Raw genomic sequence first — 27,302 nt, 5'->3', positions numbered from 1 at the left:
TTTAGAACGATAGCCGGGAAAGAAACGAATAACTAAATAAATAATAATAAGTTGGATGGGAGAAAAAATATAAAGCAGCCGTAAATAATCATCAAGAAGGTCTTTCCACTTTCGCAATTCGCTGAAAAACAGTATCGTCCTCTGTGGCAAAGTAGGCGGGCCGATAATGCCAGTCTAAAGATTGGCAGTATTTGGTGCCTCAAACGTTGGCGTCGTCGTTATTACCAAGGTGCGTATTATATGGTTTTGATGTTGAGAGAAAAATTGTTTGATACGATTGTTGTAAATATGGCCTTAGACTAGCTAAGACAATTGCCACAGACTGAAGGTCGACATTTGGCCAAGGGTTGCGGCGGCGGTAAGCGCTTCTTCCGTGTACTCGACTCGATATAATAAAACTGTTTCGGAGTAGACGATCTTACTACTTGTATCCGTTCTGCCGGAGAAGTTTTAAAATCTGTGGGCCAAAGTCGTCATGCCGTTTCCTAGGATTAAATCATAGCGGAAAATTATTTATTCATCATAAATTATCCATTCAGTACATGACTACATCGCATTGCAAACCCCAATTGGCGTATCGGTAGAATGATGTTCGTTGTAGTTATATAAATTGAATGTAGCCTCTGGATCAAGCTAGCAGACTAAGCTAGCAGCATTTGATGGTCTGTTCTGTTGGCAGTTTTACCCTACGGTGTTATTCGTTTACTGCAACAGTGACGCTCGTCACCACACTGAGTGGCGAAAAGAATTAGCTATATAAATATAGAGGAAAAATAGAGCTTGTTACTCTGTCTTCAGCATTTACCTAGGTAAAACGTACAGTGAACTTGAGAAATTTTATAGGGACTGAAGAAAGGTACTCACCAAGCATAAGGAAGGGCGCCGCCATGTTGATAGCTATGAACTCGACCCCGACGTACATTGTAAGTCCGAAAGCGGCAAGAACCGATATACCGGAAGCCAGGCAACCAAGCATACCCAACCACGGCTTTGAGCGCACATTGTCCACCATGAGACAGGTCGATACCGTAAAAGCTAACATGATGAACACTGTGATACTAAAATAGGGTACCACATTCGTTGTATTGTGTTCCAACTCCTGGGTGAGCGACAGAGAGGTAAAATAGGCACAATTCACATGCTCGAGGTCCTCACAGAATTTAGGCATCGCCTTCAGAAAATCATTCTCCCACTGTTCAGCTCGTAAGCGCTTCTTCCGCGTACTCGACTCTATATAATAAAACATATTAATTGCTTCGGAGTAGACGATCTCACTATTTTCATCCGTTCTGATCTCACCCAGGAAGCCGCCAGGGAAGTAGATCTCACGGGTCGCGTTAATGAAGTGCAACGGGTACTTGATTCCTAAACCCATTGTCGCGTTACTGCCCTGATCCTCTTCGGGCACTAGGCGTAATTTTCCTATCGTATAGTCGAATATGTCATTAGTGAAACACACGTGCGGTTCAGATTTCGCGCAAATTTCATACCAGTTCTTTGTATCGTCGTCCCAGGTCGAAGACAGATTTTTAATTAGTTGATCTACCTTGAGTATGTCGTCGAACACTCCTTTGCGCAAGATGTTCTGTCCAGGCTTCGTATAGAAGATCACTCGGCCGAATTTCTCTGGTGTAACTAGCCGGCTCAAATCGAAGTCTTGCGAGGTGTTCTGGGGGAAGAGCTGAAATAACCGTTCGCGATCTTTGTGCGATTGGCCATTCTGTGGACTAAACAGGTACTCCGGATCGTCCTGGTATTTTATGCGCTGCATACCGGTACTTAGCGTCAGGAATAGCATGACTGGTACGACGATGTAATAGCCAGGAGTCCGGGCGATCGACTCGCCGAGCGTGCGAAACACGGTCGACACCCATTTGTCCACACAATCCGCCTTCATCTTGTCCGCTCGAACTAGAATAACACACGACAAAATATCGAGTTTTTAACAGAAGCTGATTATATATCATGGCGGCAAATAACACACAGTCTAACTAAGGTAAGTTTACATGAAAGTGGTGCTCTCGATAGATAGAAGCAACTGACGCTGACGTGTATTTGGCTGCCTCGTTGACCAGTATGCATCACTTCAATATAAATGTGACACCTTTATAGGTTGCCACCGTAGAAACAATGACAAGTACCGAACGAAAGGCTTCAAAAACCACCATGAAATCGAATTATTAAGCGGTAGAACTTATTGATTTGGGTTGATACTATAGGAGTAGGACGAATGGATCTATATATGTTTATAGTTGCGTAACTACTATAACGTGACCGTTTAGATTTCCTCTTGAAAAAATCCTCTGTCCTTTATATTGCCAATAACCAATAAATGCAAATAAGCCGTTTCAAAAAAAAAAGCATAGAGAAGCAATTGCCGATTGAGGAACGCGGTAAGACAGCTTATGCAGATGGAGTTTTAAGTCGAAGCAGACTAGACCCGTTAAAGGAGGTCAACTCGTAAACCATTTGCACACATTCTAATCAAATTCAAGGCAAACAAAAACCCTGTTTGGAAGTCCTATAGAAACTTGTAGTCCTCAGGATTATAGTTATGACACAAACAAGTGCACGCTATAACCATTCCAAGTAAACAGTTTGTTAGAGAGTACTAAGCGGCAACAATTTTTCGTCAACATGCACACACGCGCATCCATGTATAATCACAGCAGAAGCAAGCTCTCATTACAACTCGTTCCTTCGATCACTTCTGGAAGACCAACTGTAGTTCTCTATACAAGCACCGCACAGAAGATTAAAATGTTTATCATGGGAACGACTTGAACAGCCTTTATTCAGATATATATATATATATATATATGAAGAGCCTGAAGATATATATATATATACCTTCAGGCTCTTCATACGTACGCAGAAAGCTAAAAACACGTCCATAAACCACCTCAACAGAATCTCATATAAAGAGTAAAACGCACAGTTTCTATAAAACACACGATCCCAACGTGAATACGCTACAACTCCAGCATCTAAGCGTATCTCGTTAAGATGAGCTGTCATCCATCACTCAAATCCCTTCAAAGCCAATGTGGGTTTTACGTATGAGCATACTCCTTTAAGTGGTTTTCGGCTAATCGACACACATCGTGCTGTAGCGGCTATCTATCCATTTGATCGTGCCTCGCACCTCGGAAGATGGCATCCGTAAAGATTCTTGCTGGCAGTGGTCGACCTCGCGATACCGATCGTCGCAGCAGCAGCAGTAGCACTGTTAGTATCTCAAAGTTACGTAACTTAACAGAATCCGCCTTGGTCCACTTCCACTCTCTCAGCTAAGTAAGAGAAAAGCGTTCGACGTTTGTTTATGGCGGATGGTTACCTTTTTATCCCCATGAATTGTGCTGGCCTGTAATTGCTAGGGAAACTGTCATTACAGCTTGTGCTGCTGTGGCTGGCTTTAATCTTATCCTTATGACAGTTGTTGTCTTTGGTGTTTGCAATGAGAAGATCACAGCTAAGTCCGGAATGACCGGCAGAAACTTTCCTTATAGGGTTGCTCCGCCAGTAAATGCTAATGAAATGATACAACAATAGGACACTTAGCAACGTTTAGGCATAGTGTATCCGTGCAGCACAAATGTTGTGTGACAATGATCCGATGATTCCATTGCCTATTGCGTACAATAATTTCAGACGTAGTATACGGTGTGGTCTGATAGTAGATTTTTTGCGAAGCACGTTGCTGGATAGAAGCAGTTAAGCCACAAACCATGGCCAGCGAACTTTTTTTTTTCCACAAAACGAACCAGGTACTACTGTGGATTGGAAGATCTGCTAGCCGTACGCAGATCCCTATCTTGGCCAATGCTTAACGAAATACGTAAATGACACAGGACAGTTTCGCCACGTTCGATCGTCTTGGCAGGTAGGCAAACAATAGAAAACCAGCTAGTTCGATACGAAGAACAATACTGATATAGATCTGCATTGGTTCGTGGGCTCCATATACATTTGTGTCCGTGTGCAAAACCACAGTGGACCGATCGTCGACCCGAACTAATCAATTTAAGTTAATGAATCAACTTGATCCTCAGTGGATTCAATTCAAACGATTGAACTCTCAATATTATTGCAGTATCGGGTCTGCAAAACAGCCCCAATCAATTCAATTTGTCTAAATTTCAATAAAATGGAACAAGTCAGAGGTTGAGTCGGGCGACGAATGAACTGTAGACGGGATTGACAAGCTTCAAGGCGTATTGCCATGTACAGGTCTATTGCACACGCGGGAAGTGATGGATTTCTGCCGGCGAATATAGCCCATACTGACGTCGGTGTTAAAGAGATGAGTAACTTGCTGAAGAGCAACCCAAACAGTCTATATATACGGGTTTAGACTTCTTCTTCTGTAGCTAAAGAAGTCCTCCAACGAGACCTTGCAACGGCACGCCACAGCGTCGCACCGTAATCAGCAAACGTAAATTACAACGACTATTACGGCCGTAGTCAGCGAGAGATGCCTATCTGCTCAGCAACGCCTGCTCAACGGCATAATTGTCTATCTTCGTAGCCGACGGCTCCACATTATTGAATAGATACACAGATCTCCATAGGTACACAAAAGTACCCAATGTCGAAAGGTTAGCCGATTTCAGTCAAGTACGGTAAAGCTGCCTCTGAAGGGTGGTTAATAGTCTAAAAAGGCAATTATCAGTGACGTCATAAATTACAAATTAGGACTTAAACACGGACAAATGCGCATCCTCGGCTCTTTGAACGATTGGGTTTTATAGAAATATATAAATACCTCGAAAAATACAAGAGTTTCCAACTCAGCCGAGTATTGCTTCTCTGCACTGTTCGTTAAATCACTGATTTATCAGTGTCTTCAGCTTATGCATCTGCTGAGATTATTGAGCAGCGAATTTAGTTCATACCCATTCGTGGAGCATGTACACGTAAATAGCATAGTACTTCTACGTTCCACTGTCTCATCCTACCGAAAAAGAGGCTATGTACATGTTGACCGGAATATGTACAAGCAGAACCATCAAGATAGCAGGCAACGTGCACGTATAGCTGACCATAACACGTAATGACGCTAGCTCAAAATGTAGGTGCCAGAACACTGATGTGGCATATTTTCGTTGAAGGTATTATAGGAATTACTTTTGCAAACCCATATAGGCCTATAATATTAGTCATCTAATTTGAGTTAACTCTCTTCAGATAGTCCAAAGTACGAGACTGAATCGCCTAAAATAGTTGTATACATTATAACTGCTATTTTACCATCATGTAGAAATGACGTTTGTATCACAACAATATAGTGTGTGCATGATGGTTTCTCATTCCGACACACCACATAGCGTGAAGCAAGTAATAATTAAAACGTCTGGCTATTTTGTAATGTTCGTGTAGTAAAAACAATTATCTAATCTAACTATAATCTTGGCGTTTCTTCGAAAAGCAGCAGCACGATTCATGGGTGCCATGCGGAAATCAGTAATTCTTGGATATCAGTTTGCATGAAGTCATTCTACGTGGACTCTTAACAAATGGTTTTAGACATTAAAACAGTGTCTAAATAGGTTTGTATCTGTACGAAACCACCTAGACTAAGCAGGTGCTGCCATCCGACTTCTATCGTCAACGTTTGTTTCCTAGCTTAAGTAAAAATCTATGAAAAATTGTTTTATATTTCTTGTGTATGGAGCTGTTTTTCCTCATTATATCAGTATTTCTATAGTATCTCCTCGTCATGCCAAACGTACATATACATATATATATACATCGTTACAAAAGCCGTCAAAACCAAAACTAAACTTGCGTAATAATCTCCATATACTGCTACGCGTAATTACTCCCCTTGTCTGTCTAGTACAGGATATACATTGCTTTACAGTAACGATTGTTTTGACTAAGATTTGACGATTGTGAAGACTATTGAGGTTAGTAGCCATCGTTGAGAGCGTTAGCTAGCCTCTCTTGTTGAGGCTATATCAGAGCCAAAAAAAAAACGATAGCGTCTTATTTTCAATTGAGAAGTATTTTCCGACACGATTTTATTCATAGATCTATAATGACGCTATTATGTTAAAACTCATACTAACAAGATATATTCGCTGCAAAGGTACAACCGTCTCGAATCTCTTGACAATATTTCGGTGATTTTCGTTACTGAAGCTTTTTCAGCTTGGGAGAACACGATCATATCACCTATGGCCCCACATAACGGTTCCCTTACCTCTGAGGTAAATTGGCAAATGCTGTACATTTCTCAAATTCTTAGTGGTAGCACTTCGTCCATTTTTATGGGCCTATATGACGTCGTTCGCCCTGCGTAGGCAATTCCAGCATCAGTTAAGAGGAAAACGTTTGAATGCAAGCGTCAGGTAAACGCTACGCTGGAAAAAACAGAACCGTCTATGCTTGTCTTTAGCACAGGGACGAACATAATTCTGAAATATTACCTTTCATTTATTTAAACGCCTTCTAATAGTTGGTTTTTTCAAATGTATCTAATATTTTTCATTAAAAACTAATTGAATTTGAGTGAATAATAGTCGTATAACTGTAAAATGACTTTTGTACATAATACTTTAGCTGCATTAGCAGACGAATTCGAAATTTAATTAGGTTGCTCAATACGGCGCCGGACTTAATAATTAAGGAATAACATCTACCCTTCGGTAAACATTTAGAAAACATGTTGAACTTCCCTCTCTTTCTCAGAAATGCAACCCTATAAGTGTAACATTTATATTAAAGAGTTGAACTAAATTGGATTGAGAACCATTTTTTTCTTATACAAGAAACATATCTATTCTAATTAAAACACCTTACGATACTTCCTTTTTCTACACCTACACATCACATAAAAAGTTCGAAAGGATAGCTCGACGACTTTATAAGCTCAGTTCTCGCAATGGCCTTACGAATGAAAACCCAATCAGTTCTACGATTATTTAATCTGAACTAAAAAAAAAATGATAGTCGATTTGGTCTTTAGCAGTTGCCTCAAACATCGGATACTCTGATATTTTAAGAGTGAGCGGATGAGGGCAAGTGGGCAGTAGAATAGCATAATTTAGATCTAACAAAAGTTTAAAAAAGGGCAATAGTTGTGAGTCGTTGTTTTTTTTCTATATCTACAGTCAGTATGGTCACGTAGAGTGTCTTTATTCGAAAAAAGTATGTTTAATGAGGAAGACCACAAAACAATTTGTCTTTGACCGGCTTCTTCATAAACAGAAGAACTTCCCTATGGATAAGTTAGCTTTCTTCAGATCGTAAGAATGAATATCCCGTAATAGACTAACTGGTAGCCATATTCGTCTGCCGGTCTTAGGAATACGTCAAGGCACAAGACATTTTCTACTACACCGATACCGAGCGTAAGACTCGAGACAGAGAGAGATTATATGCATAGTACATTATGGCATTACTCCTCTGCTTATAACATCTGCAAGCTTTCGTTTTAAGCAGGCCTTCCTGAAAGGCGTTAACTAGGTCCAATGACATGTGTTATACGCGATTCATGTGAAAGCGTGTTATACAACATTAAGCAAGACTAGCTTCAAGTTAGAGCAAGTTCGGTTACAAAATAAACGAAGAGACTACTTTCCTTGCTGATCTACTCCAGTTACTGTATAAATATAGCGCTTTTCTACTGCACTATTTTGTCCTAGTCGCAGGAGTATCTTTATTTTAACTATGCACTTGGTTCTCTTCTAGACATAAATATACCCTTGTCATAGTTACTGATCTACTGCTACTGTTTTCATTGTATATAGCACTAAGGAAATCGTAGGCGTCACAGATTTTCATGCATTTCAAACCCGGTGACAATGAGCACAGAGTTATCAACTGCTACGGTCTCTCTGCTAAATAAAACGAAGTGGAGGCCCATAACGCATCGTAATAGATTTGCGCAGCAGTTTACGAAATGGCTTAAGGCCGAAGAGTGTCGAATGTGTGTGTGATCGTAACGTTCGAGGTTTATCCGACTAATCAACGTTGAAGGACAACTTTATATAAACATTTATCCAAGCAAGTCTAGAAATTTCTATTTCCAATCTATTTCCGCGTAGATTGTGAGAGATAGCTATGCCTAATAATGCGAAAGATTCATACTTTACTCAAGTACGCTGGTCGTATTCCTGTAACTTAAAGTAAATAGGGTCCTTACTTGAAGCCGATACTTTCGACGCAGTACGGCAGAAGATATCAATTGGTTTATACTAATATAATAGTCTGTTGGCCATTGCTGTGACCAGCTATTTGAAAGCTATCTGTAGTTTCAATGCGTTTTTAAACTCTTGCGCAACTGCAACACATCTCGAATTCTGTAAATATTCCCTGTACAACAAGTTTTCCAGTAAAAAAAACCCTGCCTCGACTTCAGGAAGGACGTATTCAAGGATCATTCTGAACAGCCATGCATGGCGCATGTTATTGCGTGCGCACCTGCTTGAAAACGTTTCGGAATTAGATCCCGGTTACATTAGTCGTCACCTATTCAATCCGCTCCTTAGGCAGATTAGAGTGCGTTCGCCTGGGTAAAACTGATTCTGTCAAGAACCTCGACTATTGTTTATTTCTTTTTTTTTTATTCTGTTTATGTTACTTGCGGCTCAATAGGAATGCTACTCTAACTTATTCCAGGTCTACCGGTTTGGAAACTGCTACAGGAAGTTTGTGCGTCACCTTCTTACGTGCGGTACGCTAGGATGATAGTCAGACTCACAGGTATTCACCACTACATAGCCATTATTAGTTAGTGTTCAGCATACTGCTTAAATTCGAGCATATTGAGCTGGTAGCATGAGATTATGCGGCGCTTCATCTCTTCTTCATCGAACTTCACTATGCCGCTTGAGCTTGTTCTGCTAAAAGATTGGCCTCATAACACCAATAGAGTTCTTGGTGCGCTCTTCGACTAGTAAGTTCAGTCCTATGTAATGTTGGTTTGCTCGTTTCTTCAAAATTATATGGCAAATTATTATATCCCGCACGTCAATTCTTAGCGCTGTGCGAAACCTAGGTGATGTCGAGCGAAATACGAAAATACGTTGGATATGTTATACTTGTTCTTGTATCTCGTTAGGTAGATCCGTTCGCATGAGGCACAGATGACTGAAAACAATAGGATCGTAACGTAATGATCTACGATAGAATTGACCTCGTATCAGAGTGTTAACATGTTAGGCTGGCAAATAGCTTTGTTATCTTTACTGTATCCTAAAAACAAATACGAATCTCTTACGCTAGCTTCTTGGTATTCGAACAAATCCAGGTAATAACCATTTCGATCTCAGTTTAGCTAACAGTTGTATGAAAGAGCGTTCGAACGAGACCGTATTCGTGCTCGTTCATCTTACACGATACCATCCAGAATTCGATCGGCAGAGGGTACGTAAAAGTAACTAGTAAAAAAATACAAAACCATGCTCATTACGGCTAGAGATGGTTATCATTGAAGACATTGCACCCAACAGTAAAGAAGATGTCTTTATAGATGTGCAGATAAACGCTAGTGAAGCAGTGAGGTGCTAATCGTTTTTAGGTACTTTTAGGCTTTGTTTTTTCATTAATAGATATGCCTAAGCTGAACATGGAGCGAGTATTGCATTTACCCATCCTGGATGAACAGCTGACCTGAGTCGTGAGTTTAGCTGCGAATCTTTGTACCTGTGGTAAAAATATAGGACGGATTCTTCGCACGAAGTTCTAATCGCTAACGCAGGACACAGCTTTGATTGACACAAATCAGGATGCAATCAGAATGGCCTGACTGAAGACGACAATTTTCAAAAGACTAAAGCACACTCAAGCGGGAAAGACCTGCGCTAGCATGTTAGCAAAGCCTCGACTATCCACATCTTTGTGAAAATCGAACGAACAGATCCAAACGGGACCTTCATTTAACGTCCACGATGTAACGAAAAAGGTTGTCAGCCACACGCTGTAGATTCGTATCTCGGATCCAAAGGTACGATATCGGATTTTCGTGCTATAGCGATTTCTTAGGATTAGTCGCGTAAAGGTTTCCAGCTTTAAGGATGCTCTTGTCAATATACGTATATCAAAAAGAGATTCTCCAGAATTCTATGTTCCCTCCGCTTTTCCAGCCTCGTTAGTTTAGTTTAGCGTGTACTGCCTCGTTGTGACACGAACACACTGATTTATTTCCTGCAAAAAACCAACTTGGAACACGCTTCAACACAACTAACTGATAGTCGTAACGTTGACACAAGCGTTACAATGTGTATTGAAAAGTCACTTACGATTCCGCCATTGTAACTTCCGGTAGCGTGTACCATCGAGATCCGTGATGGTTACTTCAGAGAGTTGCTTACACGATATCGTACGTACAAACCTTGAATGTAAATATTTTGTCTAGAATGGCCACATAGTATCATGGAAGACTTGAATTGTCCCGTACCTGTGTGCCCCTATGACCGCTACATAAGGTGCGAAAGCAACCAAATGGCACACGCGCACATGATAAATACGTGTTACGGTTGATTATCTATATATGTACACCCATCTACTCAACTAATCATCTCAAGTGAACGGGCAGTTAAAACTACAAACATTGAACATTAATGTTCATGTTACTACACATTGCCTCACTGTTATAGTAATAAGTATTTTTAATTAACAGAGCCATGGTCAGGCTTGAAAAGACGATAGCCATACGACAGGGGGCAAGTTGATTTTAAGCTATACGAAGATGAAAATATAAAGAGAATATGCTCTCTAGATAGAAACTTTTTTGCCCTTAACTTTATTGTCGACAGCTTTCAAACTAATTCATCTACGTTTCGAATAGAGAAAGTTTACCGAGTTTACAGGTGCATGGAGGCAGGGTGTTGAGTTGTAACGTTCAAGGACGCAGAGAAGAAAATGTCCAAGTACTATGTACATTGGTTTCCGCATACGGCCAAATCAGTAAATGACCGGTGATAGACTCTTCGTCAGATCCATCTTCTGCCTATTTATGCAAATTCTCTAAATAAATAGTGGACAAGTTGTTTTATGATCGATCTGCGTAGCGAACGAAAAAACGATATTGACTATTTTCAATGCATGTTCAGAGTAGTTAGCAACGTCCTATTACTACACAGTGTAATGTGTTTGTATTCATATTAAAACTATGTTTCAACTATCGTTGCAGTTACATGTTCTTCGTAAGGCCACGCGCGGATACACCATTTCGGTTTGATTTTTGGAGTACCTGGTAAGCGAACTGTTGCTTTACGTGTTCAGCGTCGGGAAAAGGCCCGTTCGTTGACTAGATACAACCTTTAGCCTAGGCACTGATTTTGTAAAACGATATCGGAACGTCATCGAGAAGATCGTAACACATTATATAAGACTTGACAAGATGGTGGTCAACCCTGGTTACGAATGTATGGTATGGACTTGTGCACAGTAGCAACATCGGAATTATATAAAAAGTGCACGGATGAGGGTACCAGAAGACTATAAATTTATGTGGCCCAAGGCCAGCTAGTCATCAGCTATGATTGTACGTCAGTGGAGCTATCAATGTCGGCTCGGTAATAATCGATATCCAAGTGTAACACCCGCAGGCTAAACGCCAGCTTTGGGGAACGCCACGTCAGACAAACGGTTGATAAAGGAAGTCTATGTGTCGGCATTTATTCTGCAAGGTCATAATTGGCCGAACTCGCGCTGTTCAATTCCCCTGCACAGTTAAATAAACGCTCTAAAATTGTCCTATATTAATGAACAGTATAAATTGAACCGTTTTACTGTTGCACCTCGTTGGACAAGTTTTTTCAATTTTCCTTTGAGCACTTTTTGAGCCATCAGGTAAAGGAAATTTAATAATTGTAAATCACAGATCACCTGTCACCTGTGCCTTTCTGGGATCGCATACTCAACGGCGTAAGAGATCGAGCTCTTATCGAGCAACATCTAAAACATTTTTATCAACACTCAATAAATGTGATAGGTTTTTCATAAACGTCAAGATTCGCCATCTCGAAAACAGAGCAGATGGCCCTGTGATCTAATCGGTGACACCGGATCCTTTACGACGACAAACTGCAGCCCTTACAGATCAGGCGACATATGCCTCTGTCATATTTAGAGCTTACTCATAAAGTCAGAAAGTGCTCCAAACCCTAGACGGACGGTGGCATATCGCCATATTGTTTCGCAGCGGGATGTTCACTACACGAAGTTATATATTATCTATGCAGGTATTTATGTACTTATATAATTAATAATAAAGGATCTAAAGTATGTGCTCGTATTGATCAATTCTCGACCTTACTTTTTTTTTGACCTACTGCGTCCACTCTGCGCTGATCTGAACCCTATGGCTCAGATGGGGAATGATCTTCTGTGAAGCCTGCCTCAGAGTTTCTGTCGGGTCGCAGCTGGTTCATAGTGAATCACAAAATGCAAGTAGCAATAATTCGAATCCGAAACTAAATTAAGCTCACTATTTCACAAACGTTATTTCAGTGGTCGCTATAGGCAGTTTGTTTCCTGCCGTCCTTTTGGCGAACCCAACACCTTGAAGCACAAGTGGAAAGACCTAAATTTTTCGCTCTATGAGGTTTTCCGTTGTTTTACTTGAGTGAACTGCCTGCTGGCTGACTGACCAAGCGCGAGTACAAAGACTGACCTAAATGTGCACCGATCAAGTCTCTGCCACGGTTGCGATAGCTCTGCGTTGGTGCTAGCCCTTTGTATGCAGACCGACCGATCCCACAGCTCTGCGCCAGCAAATAAACTGAATTTGATCAGATCAGGTAGGTTGTCTCGTCCTGTCCTCCTGTAATTCGCAAAACGCCGTTGCCGTCTCCACAGCTTCAATGTCTTCCGTTGCTTAGTTTACTACCCCTCACACAAACGAGAGGGGAGTGCATCATTGAAACATGCCGTGGCGTGCGCGTCGTATTGGGATAAGAGACTTTTGGATCTTCAGGTTCTCTCTTCTGACGTCATTTCTCCAGGGTGACCGCCAGCGTCGGCACGTCTCTCAAAACTCCAGAAAACCGGATCTATTTCTCTTTTTCTGTCTATCTCTCTCGGAGCGACAGAAAAAATTGTGCAAACGGGAAAAAAACAGAAGACCAGAAGCGAAGACGAGGCGGAAATGACGGGTTTTTGTCTCCCAGCTTGCTTGCTGCCTGTCAATGTCTCTCAATGACTGTCGCAATCGTTCCGGCTTTGTGTATATGTTCCAGCGACGAACGTGCCCAGCGTCGCGATCGGTGATGAACGATGGATCACCGTTCGCGCGGTCGCCGAACAGGATGGAGACGTCGAACAGCTCTAAAAATACCCGTGCTACAAATCAAGCGGCCTCCACGAGTCTTCGCAGCGTCGGCTGCTGCCATAGCAGTGGCTATGACGGCACATCCCGTTAAAGAACAGAGCCATCACTTGCTGCTGTTAGTATCACCGTAAAGCGGCTGCACTTGTTGTTTTTGCTATTGCAGCTGCAGCTGCAGCTGCTGCTGCTGCTGCTGCTGTTGCCGTTGATCGCTTGTGATCACTAGGAATCAATAACGAGTAGATAAACGAAGGGGTACAGCGAAAACGTGGTAGTACAACAGCTAGCATGTTCTTGTTGTTGCTATAGCTTCTGTTGCGTATTTGTCGACTGCCGAACGGGGTAGCATGCGCCTATTACAGTGGCGGTCTACACACTGCTGAGACTGTGGCAGCGCTATCTAGTCCCGCGGCAGGGCCGAAGCGGATCTGAGACTCACGCTGACGCTGCTCTTACCGCCGTTCTGAAGTAATTGCCTTTTGATCTCCTCTTACCTTTCTCTCGCGGATTACAGGAGCAACAGAAAAGGACTGACTGGCTGCGGGTCGCGCGCAGGGGTTGCTGCAGGCCAAGCCCGAGCTTCAAGCGTACGTCTTAAGTGGCTGAGGCAGCGGCGGCCATCGTATGGTTGTGAGACGGTGATGATGATGGTAAAAAGTTTTCGTGTTGATTTCGACATTGATGTAAATGCAGGCACAAAAGTGTTGATGTCTGTGTGGTTATGACGATGTTCGAGAACCTGCAGATGTTTTGATGATGGTTGACGCGAGACTTAAAGTTGAACGCCAGCCCGCCTCCCGCTGGCCAGTTGCGTCAGGTAATTTGCGGGTAATGGTATCCTAAAATGTTGTTTTTAGCTTGTTAAGATATCCATGGTGGTATTGATGAAAGAGACTTCTTCTACTTCTGGTGCTCATTGGATACGGGTGTATGCCATAAAGTAAAAGCATACTGAAGCCACGCGGACCGCTCAGTTGCAACTTAAAGGAAATAACGAGGCAATAGCATATATCTTCTTGTAACGGCACGAAGGTATCAGTTTGTATATGCATGTGCTAGATATAAGACTGAATCGTTTTACTGGTACATACACACTTCGGAACGTGACATAACGTTTAAGCGTCACAACGAAAATACAAAGAAATAGCTGTAACAGATTGAAGTTAGTTATTATCGTAAGTATCTACTTTTCGCAATTCTTATGATTTGAAATTTGCTCAAGTTAACAAAAAAAAAAGTTGCGTTGAATATGACTATTGTGAATTATTTCGCCGCCTAATATTGTTATTACTGTAATTATTTATAGGCTCTTACCTTATTTACGCCATGAGTTCGTTGCCGGTGAGATGGTTAGCATCATTTCACTTGATCTGCATCCATTATATATACATTGTATTAATTATTTCGAAAAAATCCAAACAACATATCGCTACAAGTGCTCTATCCTATTATAGATCCTGCGGACCACATACTAATAACTTCATCTTTTATATACACCGCTAGACGTTGTTATTATATACATTTATATAGAATATTATTCAATTTACTATCACCAGAATACCAAATTAGCGCATTCAACTGAGTCAAATGGTGCAACATTAACATATTTAAAAGTCTGTCATAATAATCATATCACAAATTCAAATTTTGGCGCCTACGTCCAAGCGGAACAAAAAATTCAAATGAAAACTGTGTTAATATATTCGGTGAATGGGTGGTCCTCCAATTAGACCCAACGGAAATAATCAGCGGTAACCCATTTCTTTTTATGGCACGGATGAGATATCCAGAAATAATCTACAAACCACTTTCGAATCGAACGGGCTACAATTTGATCTGTGGCATCATCTTTTGTTATGTGCGATATATGCGCAAAAGCACTATAACCTGTTTTTGTATTCATATTATTACTATGCAGTAAATCTAAATACGTTAAGACGTGCACGAAACGTACCTATTTAAACTGTATCTGAGAAACGGGCATCTTTTACTACCATATGAATTTCTATACCGTTATTGAACTGGAGAATTGCTCCTATTATAACTATTGCTTCCATTCCCCGTCAACATCTCTCGAAGACCGTTTATATCATCGTTAGAATCGATTTTTATCATCTACTATTTCGCTGTAAAAACAAAAAGAAAACTGAGAACAAAATGCATCCATGCATATATGTTTATATATCTTTTTATCAATATGTGCGCACAATTAGACAATTTTTACTATAAAGCCCATCTAGCACCTTGGTGTTGATATTGTCGCCGGAGGCAGTCCACAATTAATTTTCTGTCTGAGCGATACTGGATGCGTATTGAAAGCGCATTCGATCAGACACACAAAATAATTACTCTGGCGACTGTCGTTTCAGGAAGAGTCTGTCGAGAGCTGTAGGACAAGAACGGAACGTCGGAAGAACGGAAAAAAATAATCATAATACAAGCTTGGTAATGAAATGACAAACGCTTTTTCATTTCTCTATTCTTTTTACTTGTTGGTAGTATCAGGCTACTTATGGCTGTCATTTGTTTATGAGCGCGTCAAGCTTCAAGTTACAGTCACACAGTAATTTAAAGTGTACACTTTTCAGCAGGACCGTTTCGACGGAAAAATTATCTTCTGTACTTTCGAAAAATCGTCCCTGCGATCGGCGTGAGCGGACAGCAGATTATCTCAACAGAAAAACAGCTTAAAAATTTATTTCGATTACGAAACTCAAACGTTGCCAATAGAACACAGGGATCTGCAAAGGTCTTCTTTATCAATTTGTTATTTTTTAAGACGATTTTGTTATCTTTCATTGCTGTTGACATTACGTATTTGCGGCATCGTCGTTTATATGGTATGATTATGTGTGGTTAGCCAGTTTAAATACATATTGCGTCAAGTTCTACCGCTCGCTGAAACGTCATACGACGTACGCTCCAGTATTGTACTGGATGTTTTTATTACCTAAATATTCTGGTTGATGTTACTTAAGCATGACATCATGACATAAACATGTCCAGGAAATGCGTCAGTGAATGCAGAGAGCTCTCAGTACGCGTACGATAAGACGCCATCATTGATCAGCTTCGTAACCGTGACTTCTTATCAGTTCTGTATTATAGCTTGACTTAAAATCAAAGGGGTACTACGTTACGTCGTTGTCTATGAAGCCCCACAAAAAGGTCGTCCTTCCCCAGCAATTAAATCGACGTGCCTGAAGACGAAGATAGGCAGCTGTCTAGAGTCCGGGTTATTCACCATACGTTAATTTTTAACTATATCGTATATTAACAGATTTTAGCAGTTAGCTTTCATTTCCCTTTGCATAGTTATTTCCTCAATGTTTAGTATGTTACGTATATCAATATATACATCCATATATATATATATAGGGAGATGCTAGGACTTCTGTAATGTGATTCATATTGCAACATTGTCTAATCATTTGAGTAGTGGTGTTTAGCATTATGGAAATATATAATCGCCAGAAGAATATATGGAAAACAATTATAGTACGGAAATTCCTATTCACGTTGAAGATAATATTGTTTAATTACACATATATGCCCTATATCAGTGCAGCGCGATCAATCATTAGTGATGATGATGATGATGCTGATGATAGGCTAAACTTTACTTAAAGGCAGTGGATTACAGAGCAGCGGCCATACCATTATGTTTGAGCATCCCTCGAGGGAACAAATTATGTCGTATCAACCTCAAAGTGGAGCTGAATAATGCTTGTGCTGTTACACCAGTGATTACACTGCGCCTTCCAAGCCGGAAGATAGTCGTTCGGGCTGTGCAGGGTAAGGTTCGATGCAAAAAAACACGCTAGATATTTTCGCGTTTCGTTATATTTCACTGTATTTATACTAGGAAGATTCAATAAAGATAACAGTTTTTTCATGACCGGCGAGAAAGAACGCCCTGACGTCACGTTTGTGGCTAAAAAGGCTCGCTGTTTATGGGTCACAACAGAGGAACGCGGAAACACAAACGATACTGATCGAGATTGAAAGGTAATGACTTTGTGTACTGCGTTTAATGATCGAAAAGTCCACTAAATGTGAGCGGACTCTGCATCTTAATAATTACATTTAATGTACAAGATAACTCTTCTAAAGGAGCGAAAGTGCTGACGAGACAGGTTACTCGGGGAAATTTCACTAACTCGTAGTAATAATACTAGGTTCTATAAAACGCAGTGGCAGAAAGAAATTAAATGTCGAAGTATCCTGAATAGACACGACACGCTAGCGAGATATATAGCACAAATGAGCTGTCGCAACACTGGAACCATCTTCCTGAAAAAAGGATTCGTAGAAAAACCTAATTTGTTACGGGAAACGATTCCCTTCGTATACATGTTCAATATGAGGAGATAATATAAATTTGGTACGATTTATTCTAGGACACGTCAGAAACATGATCTCTGAATCACAACAGGCCCATATATCCATATTTTTTTTTGATTTTCAGCCGCCTCCGCCTCCTCCTCCTCTTTAGGGGAGCATGTGTACATCGCTACAAATCATCCATTGTGGATATATACATTCCTTCATTAGAAGTGGCCTTCGACTCGAACGTTGGCAACGTTACTCATCCCGTAGTAGCTACGGTACAATTTTAAATGGGTCCAGACGATACCGAAATACGTTTCGATGACAAACTTTTGTCGGACAAGTGACAACAATGAGCGAATGCAGGAATACAAAGTCTGATTTTCGTATTTAGGTAAAGTTAGGTTTGTCGCTTTTCCTGTAACGGCAGTACGAAAAAACCTTGTCGATCATGCTGATTTCTCGATGGGAGGAGAGTACGAGCGTCGAGACTATCAGCGTAACAGCGACTAGTAGTGCCATTATGATGCGGTCTCTGAGTTTGTACTGAGCACTCTAAATTTCTACCTATCGTTCATTCGTCCTTAAATTGTGCTTCAGTACAAAACTAGCCGATTTTCCGCTACGTCAAGGCTGTTCCGTACTTTAAAGATAAACCTCAATTTGTCGAGAGCTATTATATTATAGCCACGAATGACAGCTTTGGTCAATTTGTACAAGTGTTGAATCATTGAAGTGTACAGCTTTCTGCTCTTTACTGGCTTACCGGAAGGCTATTGCAACGAGTGTTCGAAATTGTCTCTTGGACTTTATGGAAATAAACACAAATTTATATATATATATTAGTCAAAGGTCAGTCATCTGTGTTCGCCCGTTGACTTGCTTTCGATTATTAGTTTAGTATAAAAAAATATGGCAATATCTAACGCACAGTTTCGCCTTGATTTACCTTCGTACTCGTACGTTCAGGCTTGAATTGACAGAAATTCAACTATGAGATAACTACAGATTTACTTGCCGTTCGGACGCAAACTAAAATTTGTGTAATCTGTTACGTGAGATTGCTGGGTATATACAACTGAAGTTGGAAAATCGACAAGCTTCGACAAGGACGATGACATTTTGACCGATCAAAAACCGATGGAATCTTGTGTGATTAACAGGCTGGCAAGCAGGAAAAGTACGCATCAAATCTTCTTAAACACCGCTCGCGTCTACATGTTATAAAGGCAGGATTAAGGGAGCTAATTTCAGATGCGGTGGTCGATGTATCCGATACAATATCAACCATTCTTCGTTGGAGTACTTCGCCAGTCGAACAGTCGGTAGCCCAGACGATGGCGCACGCTTCCCTGATGGCCCTTCTTACTGTATAATATAATATTCTAGTTTCTGCAATCAAGTTCGAAATTTTTTCATCGATAGGAAATTCGGTTCATTACTTGGAACTATGTTTGCAAACTGCCTCCTTTAATTCGGCAGTGTCTAGCAAATAAACAAAAACAAAAAAAAAACTCTACAATTACTTAGTTTAGGTAACTCAAGTTGTCAACTTTACGATAAAATCTTACTGGCAAATATCGCCCCGAAAACAACAGTTTTTCCTAAGCTCAGAAGTCAATAGGCAGCCTTACTCTTGGCTTTGGAGTTAAACTTTGGAACTTTCATTATTTTGAACGCTATGCGTTTTTTTTTTTTCCATTTTTCACGTGTAACGTCTTTTTCATCCGGGCATATTTTTTTTTTATCAAGTTGTAAAAAATCGCTACAGTCTACACATAATTAGTAGATTTTTTCACGGCTTGTCTCGTTATCGCAAGAACTGCTAGGGGAAAATCCTCGTTGTGTGGTCCCAAAACATTTTTTTCGGTCACTTGCGTACTTTAACTCGAGCTTCTGACTAAGCAAAGCGCAGGCAGTACTTTTTTGCAGTTTCAAAATGGACTTTTGCGCTAAGTCCTGCTATAGAGCCTATGCGGACAACTCGTATAGATAAAAAGCTGTCTGCACTGACAGTCTGAGCCTCAACGAAAAAAAAAACTACGCAACAGATTTGCAAATGCAGGGAGTCTAAAAGCTCCCGAACACGGACTAATTAAGATCAAGTATTAATTGTTGTCAGCAAAACAATATACTATGACTCCCGAAAATCCAGCAATGCATTTTTAATTAAACGACATCAATATGACAGAGCGTCATCTTGTTATATCTCAGGCGAAGTCTTCCGAAGATGTGCAATGTGACAGGTGCCTCTTTTACAATCGTGAGCTGGCGCCATCGACGGATCATTGTTATAGTCGAACAGCTTTCTCTCTTCTATCAGCTCTTATTTTTAGGTTGTTAGGCCGAAAACACAACCGAACATTAGGAAAGGCTCCTTCACTGCTATAATAAAGCCAATTCTGCCGTACATAAATACCAGTCGAGAAGGCCGTACCCTTAGAGAACAAAGAAGGGTTTGTAATACTAATCATGAATTTTTTAGCCACATCTAAGTTTACTAGAACTTGCAGGCAGTACATGTGCAGGTGTATGTTTCCATCTGGGCACAGGGAACCAGCGTTATACTCCGAAAACGAAGACAATACATTTACGCGTGGCGTTAAGAGGCTACGACGATGTAACAAAGCATGTAAGTTGCAAAAACTGTAAAGCCAAGTTAGTTAGAATTTTTCGGTTTGGCAAGCGAGCCACCCCAGTCACGGGGTTCATCACCACGGAAATAGTAATTCTAGTCAATTCAATATTTGCGATTGCGCATGAAGAGTATTAACATGTGGTCTTTTCGTCGTATAAATCATTCGTGCATGCTAAACCCAGAGGCTCAATGGGGGTACGTATTTTCCATCGCTGTCACGTGCAGCTGAAGGGGTCACGGTCGCCTCAACATTCGATTGATAGGAAATGACTCTCATCACTGGCTATTGGCTTTAAACATAATTAAATACGAGCGTCAAATCGGGTGCCCAAGTGAAAAAGGAGGCCTATGTAGAAAGTCAATGAACAACGAAGCCACAACGGCTGCGATTGCCTTCGCGCCTTGATAGGATGAGCACGCTCACTAAACGATTGGCAACGCGTCTTATCACGCATGAGACTGCTGTATTGTTACCGACTTGTATTTCCGATGCACCCCTCTTATTTAGAATTTGCGCAGAAGGTCACTTGCCCATTTTTACCGGTGTTAAAGTCTGAGACACCCAATAAGCGGGTACTGCCGGGACTCACGACCGCTCCATCTATAGCAGCTAATGTTGCATATCGGAAGTACTGACGTAAAAGTTTGTTCGTTTAAAAACGCGATACGTCACCTAGTCGATTGTCGAGTGCACACACAATGATTGTAATAAGCTGGCTGCTCGTTGCTTTGATTTGATTTGATCGGTGTACGACGCAGATAGCAATATACGGTTCATCTACCGTTGACAATCCAACATGGAAAAGAAAAACTGAGGTTAAATTGTAGCTCAATTAAATTGAAGTATATTTTCGAGTGAACCGCACGTTCCGATGCAATTTTGCAACGATAGCAACCTATTTATCATTATAGCCAACAAAGTAGGTGGATTCTACTAGTTCACTTCCTTGGCAACTGAAAAACAACATTTTAAAGGAAAAAACGCCTAAAACCGTAACAACGATGCTGAGCGCTAATACGGCGAGTATGGGCCTGAGAAAGCGCTGTTATATTCACAGACATTACTTTTAGGCCTTATTCAGGTACGCGCTGTGCAACGTCATCGAACAATTTACACCAACAACAGCGGGGCTAAAAACATACTACTTTTCCAATGAGATGTGGTTCAGGCACTGGCCGGAAGCTTACGTACTCTGCTGTAAGAGATCGCTCACAGAAGAAACAGTAAATACGTTAAGCCGTCTTCATGTAGTCGATGCCGCTGCTTGACGCTACCGCCGCAGAGCGCGCTGCTAAACAGACACGCTGACGTGCCAACGTTCTACTATCCGCCGCCTGATTCCGTTAAATGTCGGCGCCCACTGTTTGGATAGATAGGCATCATTCTCTAGTGCGTACGCCGATGCAAACCTATTTAGGCTCGTAGACGCCCGCATAAACGCAACCATAGATAATATAAACGATATCACACACGATATCAACTGACTAAATCTATTGAATAGCAAACAACTGAGATCTGAAACCGTGGAATATCTACACAAAATACTTGACCTGTTGTATTGAAAGGAACCGAACACATTGCTACATATCAAGCACTAACCGACGAAAATAGTGTTGATTTATCCAACTTTTATTGGCATTTTCCGCTCTATTCGAATTCTGTCATTGTAAGTTTTCAGTGTTGCTATCTAAATCGACCTGTTCGACCGATCGATGCTTCTGTTGAAACTTTCTCATCCTGTCTAGCTGAGAAATCATGAGGTCTTTTTGGAGAAAGCTATGCAAGACATAAACAGTTTATGTAAATGTAACATTTGGAAAGGAAGCGCAGCATTGTTTAGGTCTTTGTTATGTTAAGTATGCGGTAGAAGCAAATAGAAACCAGCCAGTAGCTTTAATTATTGACGACAAGTATGTTATCTTTGTAATTGCGGCAAGTGGAACACAATCTTCAGAAGGCATGGGATATGATACAGAATAATGTACAACGAGGGTTAAAAGTTCAGTAAGCATGGAAAATCTACATGGAATTGTCCCACAACTTAAAAATGTCAGCTATAAAAGATGCCATCAGTTATCCTTAACCCCAGTTAGTCTTCCAGATAATAGTGATCATCAAATGACAGCCAAAAAATGAGAGAAAATAAATAGCGTATTATAAGTATTAGTGGCACAGAACTCAAGGGCGCGAGAAGCCTTAAAGAATTAAAGGCTATACATAACTGGCACGCATAGTAAACCAGCACGAAGGAGCATAAAAGACACAGAAAAAAAGAACAGAATTCTGTTTTAATTAGGGATACGTGTACGTTTCCACCGATTATAAATGTCCTCTTCTTAGGGCTGTCGGAAGGTCTATTAACACTAGTTACTTGAGGGACGCTTTTAATCCGCGTCTGTGTTAAAAAGGCTTCAGTTAGTAGTAACAATATATTATGTACCTGGAACTAGTACTGCATTGTGGGCCATTATCTAAATTGTGTGGCCTTCATAGGATAGTTCAATGTCAATGTAAGTGCATGACTGTTAGGGGTGACCTAGATCCTCGTATGTCTCGTAGGAACTTGACGACACCTCTGCGGGAGTATCTAATTGCTTAAGATGCAATTTGTGGCGCACTTTCTTTCCACATATCTTTCTTGCCACTGCCGCCATCTTTGCCAAGACCGCCATCGACGACGTCAAAACCAGCGCTTTTGTTTTTGTTAGTGTCACTTTCTGCTTCGGCAAATCTGCTACTGGTGACAGTCCGACGACACGACTGGCAATAGGACATAGGGCCAGTTGTGGCGGCCTTGCATTGTCGCATCGCTGAGACTGTCGTCGCGGTGTAAGCTCTCGTTGTGTTAACAGCAGTAGCTGCCAATGTCGCTACCATACTAAACAGCAAATGAGCGTCATCTGACCTGCGACGTCATAAACAAACATATGACAGGGTAACTACGCACACCTACACACCCCCGCTCATATCGACGCCCCTAGCGATTCACGCCTTCATCAGCACGTTTGTACCGAACAGTCAGTTGCAGGCGATAGCATTTCTTAACGTGCCCTCGTGTAATATTACCGGACGTCGACCTACCATCGTCGACGATTGGCGATGAGGGGGGAAGAGCGTCGGCTACAACGGAGACAGAGGCAACCGCTGCAACTGTACCAGACAGCCAGTGGGTCGGCTGGCTGTGCGCAAGCAGGCGTTTTGCTTTTCTCCCACGTTAATATTACACTATAGGAGCTAGACATGATAATAAAACAGGGAATAACCTATACGCGTAGAAATTGGCCAGTCTACAGCAGACGAACAGCGCGAAAAATGAATGCAACTAAGACTGAAAGCGAGGTTGAAAGTAACCAGAATCGGAGGGAAATTTGTAAGTAGTTGTCTTCGCCCTAATAAATAATTAATTCGAATCATTCTTAAATAGATAGATAGATAGATAGATAAAAAGGGGAAAATTGCATTTGGAAAGACAGAATAAGCCATTTATGGTAACTGAAAAATGATATACAGCATGATGTTTTATTTATTGAGGTGCTGATAAGTAAAAGAACGTAATTGATACATATTAGAAGATAAAGAGCTAATTAGCAATGAGGTGAGGTAAGCATAACATGAAGGACGCATAAAAACTATAATTATAAAACAACAGAAGGCCAACGAAAGGTAAACTACTACAAAGGTAAGACTACTAGAAGTACGTCCTAGATTTTTTCGAGAAGCTTGCTGAGCAGTAACGTAATAGATGATATCGCGGCGCTGGCTTAATTAATTCAACAATTACTTGGAAAAAAATTGCGTCATCTTAGTTAATAGCAGTGGCTGTTGTCATCGTCGGTGCTGGCTTTCGGTATGGCTAATGATTTTTTAAGTGATCAACGACGCCAAGGCGACCATGGATGGTAGATTGCTCTCCGGATATATTCTGCATTTTATCCTGAACTTAATCTATACGGACGGACATACACGTAATAAGCAACTAAGAGTTGAAGTGTAGTGAGTACTGAGCACGCAGAGGTCGATGAAGAATAGATTAAATCGCTGACGACGAGTGACATAGTTCTCCTATTTTCAGAACAGTTTTTCTGAAGCGCGATAAATGGCCGATTGATCAGAACTTTGACCTTTCCATGATCCGACTAATCTCAATAATAGTAAGACTAGTACTGCTACGTTATTAGGCCCTTTACAAATGGCACAGTTTACGACTTGGTTTTCATAAAGGTAAGTAAATGTCGCCGTTTTGCGGTTCCGTGAATATTAATGTGTATGTAATCAAGCTAATCCTCGAATTTAAGCCTTTGTTCGAGATGTCTGACCAGTCTTGCGTCCTCATATAGAGAGATCATATTGGCTCAAGGTTCGTCTTCATGCCATCAATGCAAACTATACCCTACTCAAGGGTTATTGTCATTCAGACTTACCGAATTTTCAGTTTTATGTTTGAAGCAAAGAAGTTGGCTAGTTTTCATGTCAGGTATGATTTGTTTGGACTCTACGATGCGTTATCGAGTGCCCTCAAAACCTCAAACATACCAGGGTTCTTTGTCGTCTACGAAGTTGTTCTGTTGAAAATATGTAACCCCCTCGTTCCTTGAATGGAGGAGGCTGGACGTTGCACCCTAAAATTATTCCAAAATCAACCGAATCATAGCTGGAATTCACTGATCTATCAATGCTCACTGACTCGATGTACCTATACAATATTTCTGCAACGCGGAAAACCCAATAGCTGAACTACACAAAATCGATTTGAGCGTATAATATACAGAAACAACAACGTAAAATATCACACAATTGGTGTTTTACATAGTACGAATTTATGCTTATACCGGTGTGTTCTGTTAGTTGACAGGCACAATCTCATATAATGTACAATTTTTATGTCACTTGAACCTAAGAATTGGGCATTTCCATTTATATCTAAATCAAACTGAACCGTTAGACAGCATATCAAGGATATAATTATGGCTTGAGTTAAAAGGTTGATGGATATCTCGGTTTATTGATCGGACCTGTCAGCGTTGCGCGCTGTTGCGTTGACCATCGCAACCCATAAAATACAATTTTTTCTTGTCCCATATATCACGTCATGACGGCAGTACTTCGACTAGTCGTCCTGCTGCAGAGAAGTACATGTCAAATATGAAACGTTTACCAATTTGGTTTAGGTCCGCGCCGAAACGGTGAACTGCTTGATACCGTGGAGCTATTATTTGTTGTGGTTTATCTAGCACCGCCGGCGACGGGATGATGATCGTGAGATTCGAAGGTCGGCGCCGTAGCAACAAAGGCGATCACGGTAAATTAGGACGTTTTCTCTTTGAAACTGGCTATTCTTTTTATACATCATATACTGCCGTCATTTCATCACTCAACAAGGTTTCTGGCCGTATGATGCACTTCGTTTTCAATTGGTCTCGTCCTGATCGGAAGATAGAATCAACAGTAACGCGATTTTGTAGTGAAGCCATATATATATACAGGGTGTTCGGTAAAGGTTCGAAAAATATCTGGTTGTCAGCATCTTTTTGTGTGTGCGACAAGTATGCCGACAGTTTGACGATCACAAACGTGTACAATGTAATCGCCATCTGCTTTTATAACGGCTCCAATTTGGGGCCCAAATCCCGCATAGATTATTTTTATTATTTTATTGTTTATTACTATTTGTTAGTTGTCTCTCAAATGATTTATTTGTAATAAGAATAGGTGAAGCGATATTGGTACGTGTAGGCTCTTCGAAAAGTCTACAAACACCTTAAGTCATTCGGCGTGCCGCTCAAATACGACGCATAGACAAAAAAGTCCAGCAGATTTCCACTTACGCCGATACTCGGGTAAAGGTAAGACCATGTTGAAATAGTGCAAAAGACACAAAAAGCTCAAGCAAAGCTGACCGCTAAGATTAATTTGAGAACCCTAATGTTTCTTATCTGAATTAGGGGGTAAGTGCTCTTTTTCTCGAAAACCGTCACCAACTTCTAGGGCAAAATTTACATATAATCTCAACTAACTTTGAACCAATTTAAGGAATTTTTAAGCCCTTTTTGGAGTAACTTTTATTGTGAACCCTCCACCGTATCGCATGGAGAGAGGCAACAACATTTATGCAATAACAAACATATATAATGTCCATGAGAGTTCAAGCTTTGACAATATCTGAGCTAATATATATTCTGGACACGAATTTTAGGCTTCCGCCAGTGCGGTTTCGCGATTTTGTCCCACAAACAATTGACGCTTGTCGAGTCCTATTGCCAACGACGAACGTATGCCCGCTAAGGCCTACAGCCCGCAAAAATTTGTACCAATTAATCTAAGCACCCTGTTTATATATAGATTCATATTTTTTTATGTTTCGCTTCTAAGCCTGTATCTAGACATGTATTTCAATGAAATGTTTTGCGTGCGCTAAAAGTATCATTTGTGGTGATCATGTTTATCCGGTAAAACGACCATCCATCGCAGCTATAGCTTCAATTCGAGACGTTACCCAGTTATTTCAAGATATTCATTTTCTGATCTGCAAGCAACATTTTAGCAGTAATCCTGAATCAACCAGTACTAGTAAGCGTGAAGCTGATTAAAGTGTACTCAGAAACGTTACATACAAAAGATCCCAACTCAATTATATTTTTAGAGGTTTTTTACACTATTCCAAAAATACATCCATTGGAAGCAATCAAAAAGTTCAAAAGATGTAAAAACGTGCAAAAAATATTATCCGTTGGAGCACATCTAGGCCATTCTTGTTAATTTCTGACCCAACTAGATCCTTTGGTTGGCTCATAGCATCAAGTCCTTCTTGAATTTTTTAGAAATTGTATAAAACACATAATATCGTAGATCATTGACTCCGGGAAATTTTTTGCTCTTTGTAGAGGAACAGAAAGGTTGGATAATGGCTAATTTTTCCTCAGGTTTCCAGAACGATGCACTTTGGATCGACATGACTATGAAACATTTTGTTTGTTGGGAGTAGCGGATAAAGAGCAACGTGAACGTTACAATGAACGGTCTTTTCTAATTAAAACGTACTACCCTGTATATAATAT

The 27,302-nt window shown here is 40.8% G+C and overlaps 2 protein-coding genes and 1 long non-coding RNA gene across 27 annotated transcripts in view; 2 read left to right on the top strand and 1 right to left on the bottom strand.

The window, feature by feature from the left end:
- Ptr (patched domain-containing protein) overlaps positions 1–27,302 on the bottom strand; it is a 102,593-nt gene that overhangs the window by 23,418 nt on the left and 51,873 nt on the right. Inside the window, exons 3-4 of one of the 7 annotated variants that reach the window (XM_022790162.2) lie at positions 14,594–14,649; positions 865–1,911 (exon numbers count right to left, since the gene is read on the bottom strand). In XM_022790162.2, coding sequence (XP_022645897.1) covers positions 865–1,897 — 1,033 coding nt within the window. In that variant the 5' untranslated portion in view covers positions 1,898–1,911; positions 14,594–14,649. Of the gene's footprint in view, positions 1–864; positions 1,912–2,936; positions 3,094–3,145; positions 3,279–12,268; positions 12,792–14,593; positions 14,660–27,302 lie in introns of those variants that run through there. The other 6 variants (XM_086977171.1, XM_022790147.2, XM_022790210.2 and 3 more) reach the window with 6 other exon arrangements.
- On the top strand, positions 3,425–20,663 carry LOC111243907 (uncharacterized). Of its 18 annotated transcripts, XM_086977173.1 has the most exons (6): positions 3,425–3,883; positions 8,626–8,709; positions 11,141–11,203; positions 15,649–15,724; positions 16,909–17,074; positions 17,748–18,453. In XM_086977173.1, exons 3-6 carry the CDS (start codon positions 11,145–11,147, stop codon positions 17,831–17,833), a joined length of 387 nt encoding a protein of 128 aa, XP_086833299.1. In that variant the 5' UTR covers positions 3,425–3,883; positions 8,626–8,709; positions 11,141–11,144; the 3' UTR covers positions 17,834–18,453. The 18 variants fall into 18 exon arrangements, 2 of the variants coding, with proteins under 2 accessions (XP_086833299.1, XP_086833298.1); XR_015318936.1 differs by having other exon boundaries at positions 8,626–11,203; positions 15,871–17,074; XR_015318935.1 differs by having other exon boundaries at positions 8,626–11,203; positions 15,868–17,074.
- LOC147758752 (uncharacterized) overlaps positions 20,691–27,302 on the top strand; it is an 18,382-nt gene continuing 11,770 nt past the window's right edge. For both annotated transcript variants that reach the window (XR_015318938.1, XR_015318939.1), the window contains exon 1: positions 20,691–24,468. This is a non-coding gene — a long non-coding RNA (uncharacterized LOC147758752). The remainder of the gene's footprint in view (positions 24,469–27,302) is intronic.

Source organism: Varroa destructor, unplaced genomic scaffold (assembly GCF_002443255.2).
Source record: "Varroa destructor unplaced genomic scaffold, Vdes_3.0 BEIS01000001.1, whole genome shotgun sequence".
NCBI classification, from domain to species: domain Eukaryota; kingdom Metazoa; phylum Arthropoda; class Arachnida; order Mesostigmata; family Varroidae; genus Varroa; species Varroa destructor.
The sequence above is the reverse complement of the archived record's forward strand: the minus strand, read 5'-3'. Positions and strand labels throughout refer to the sequence as shown.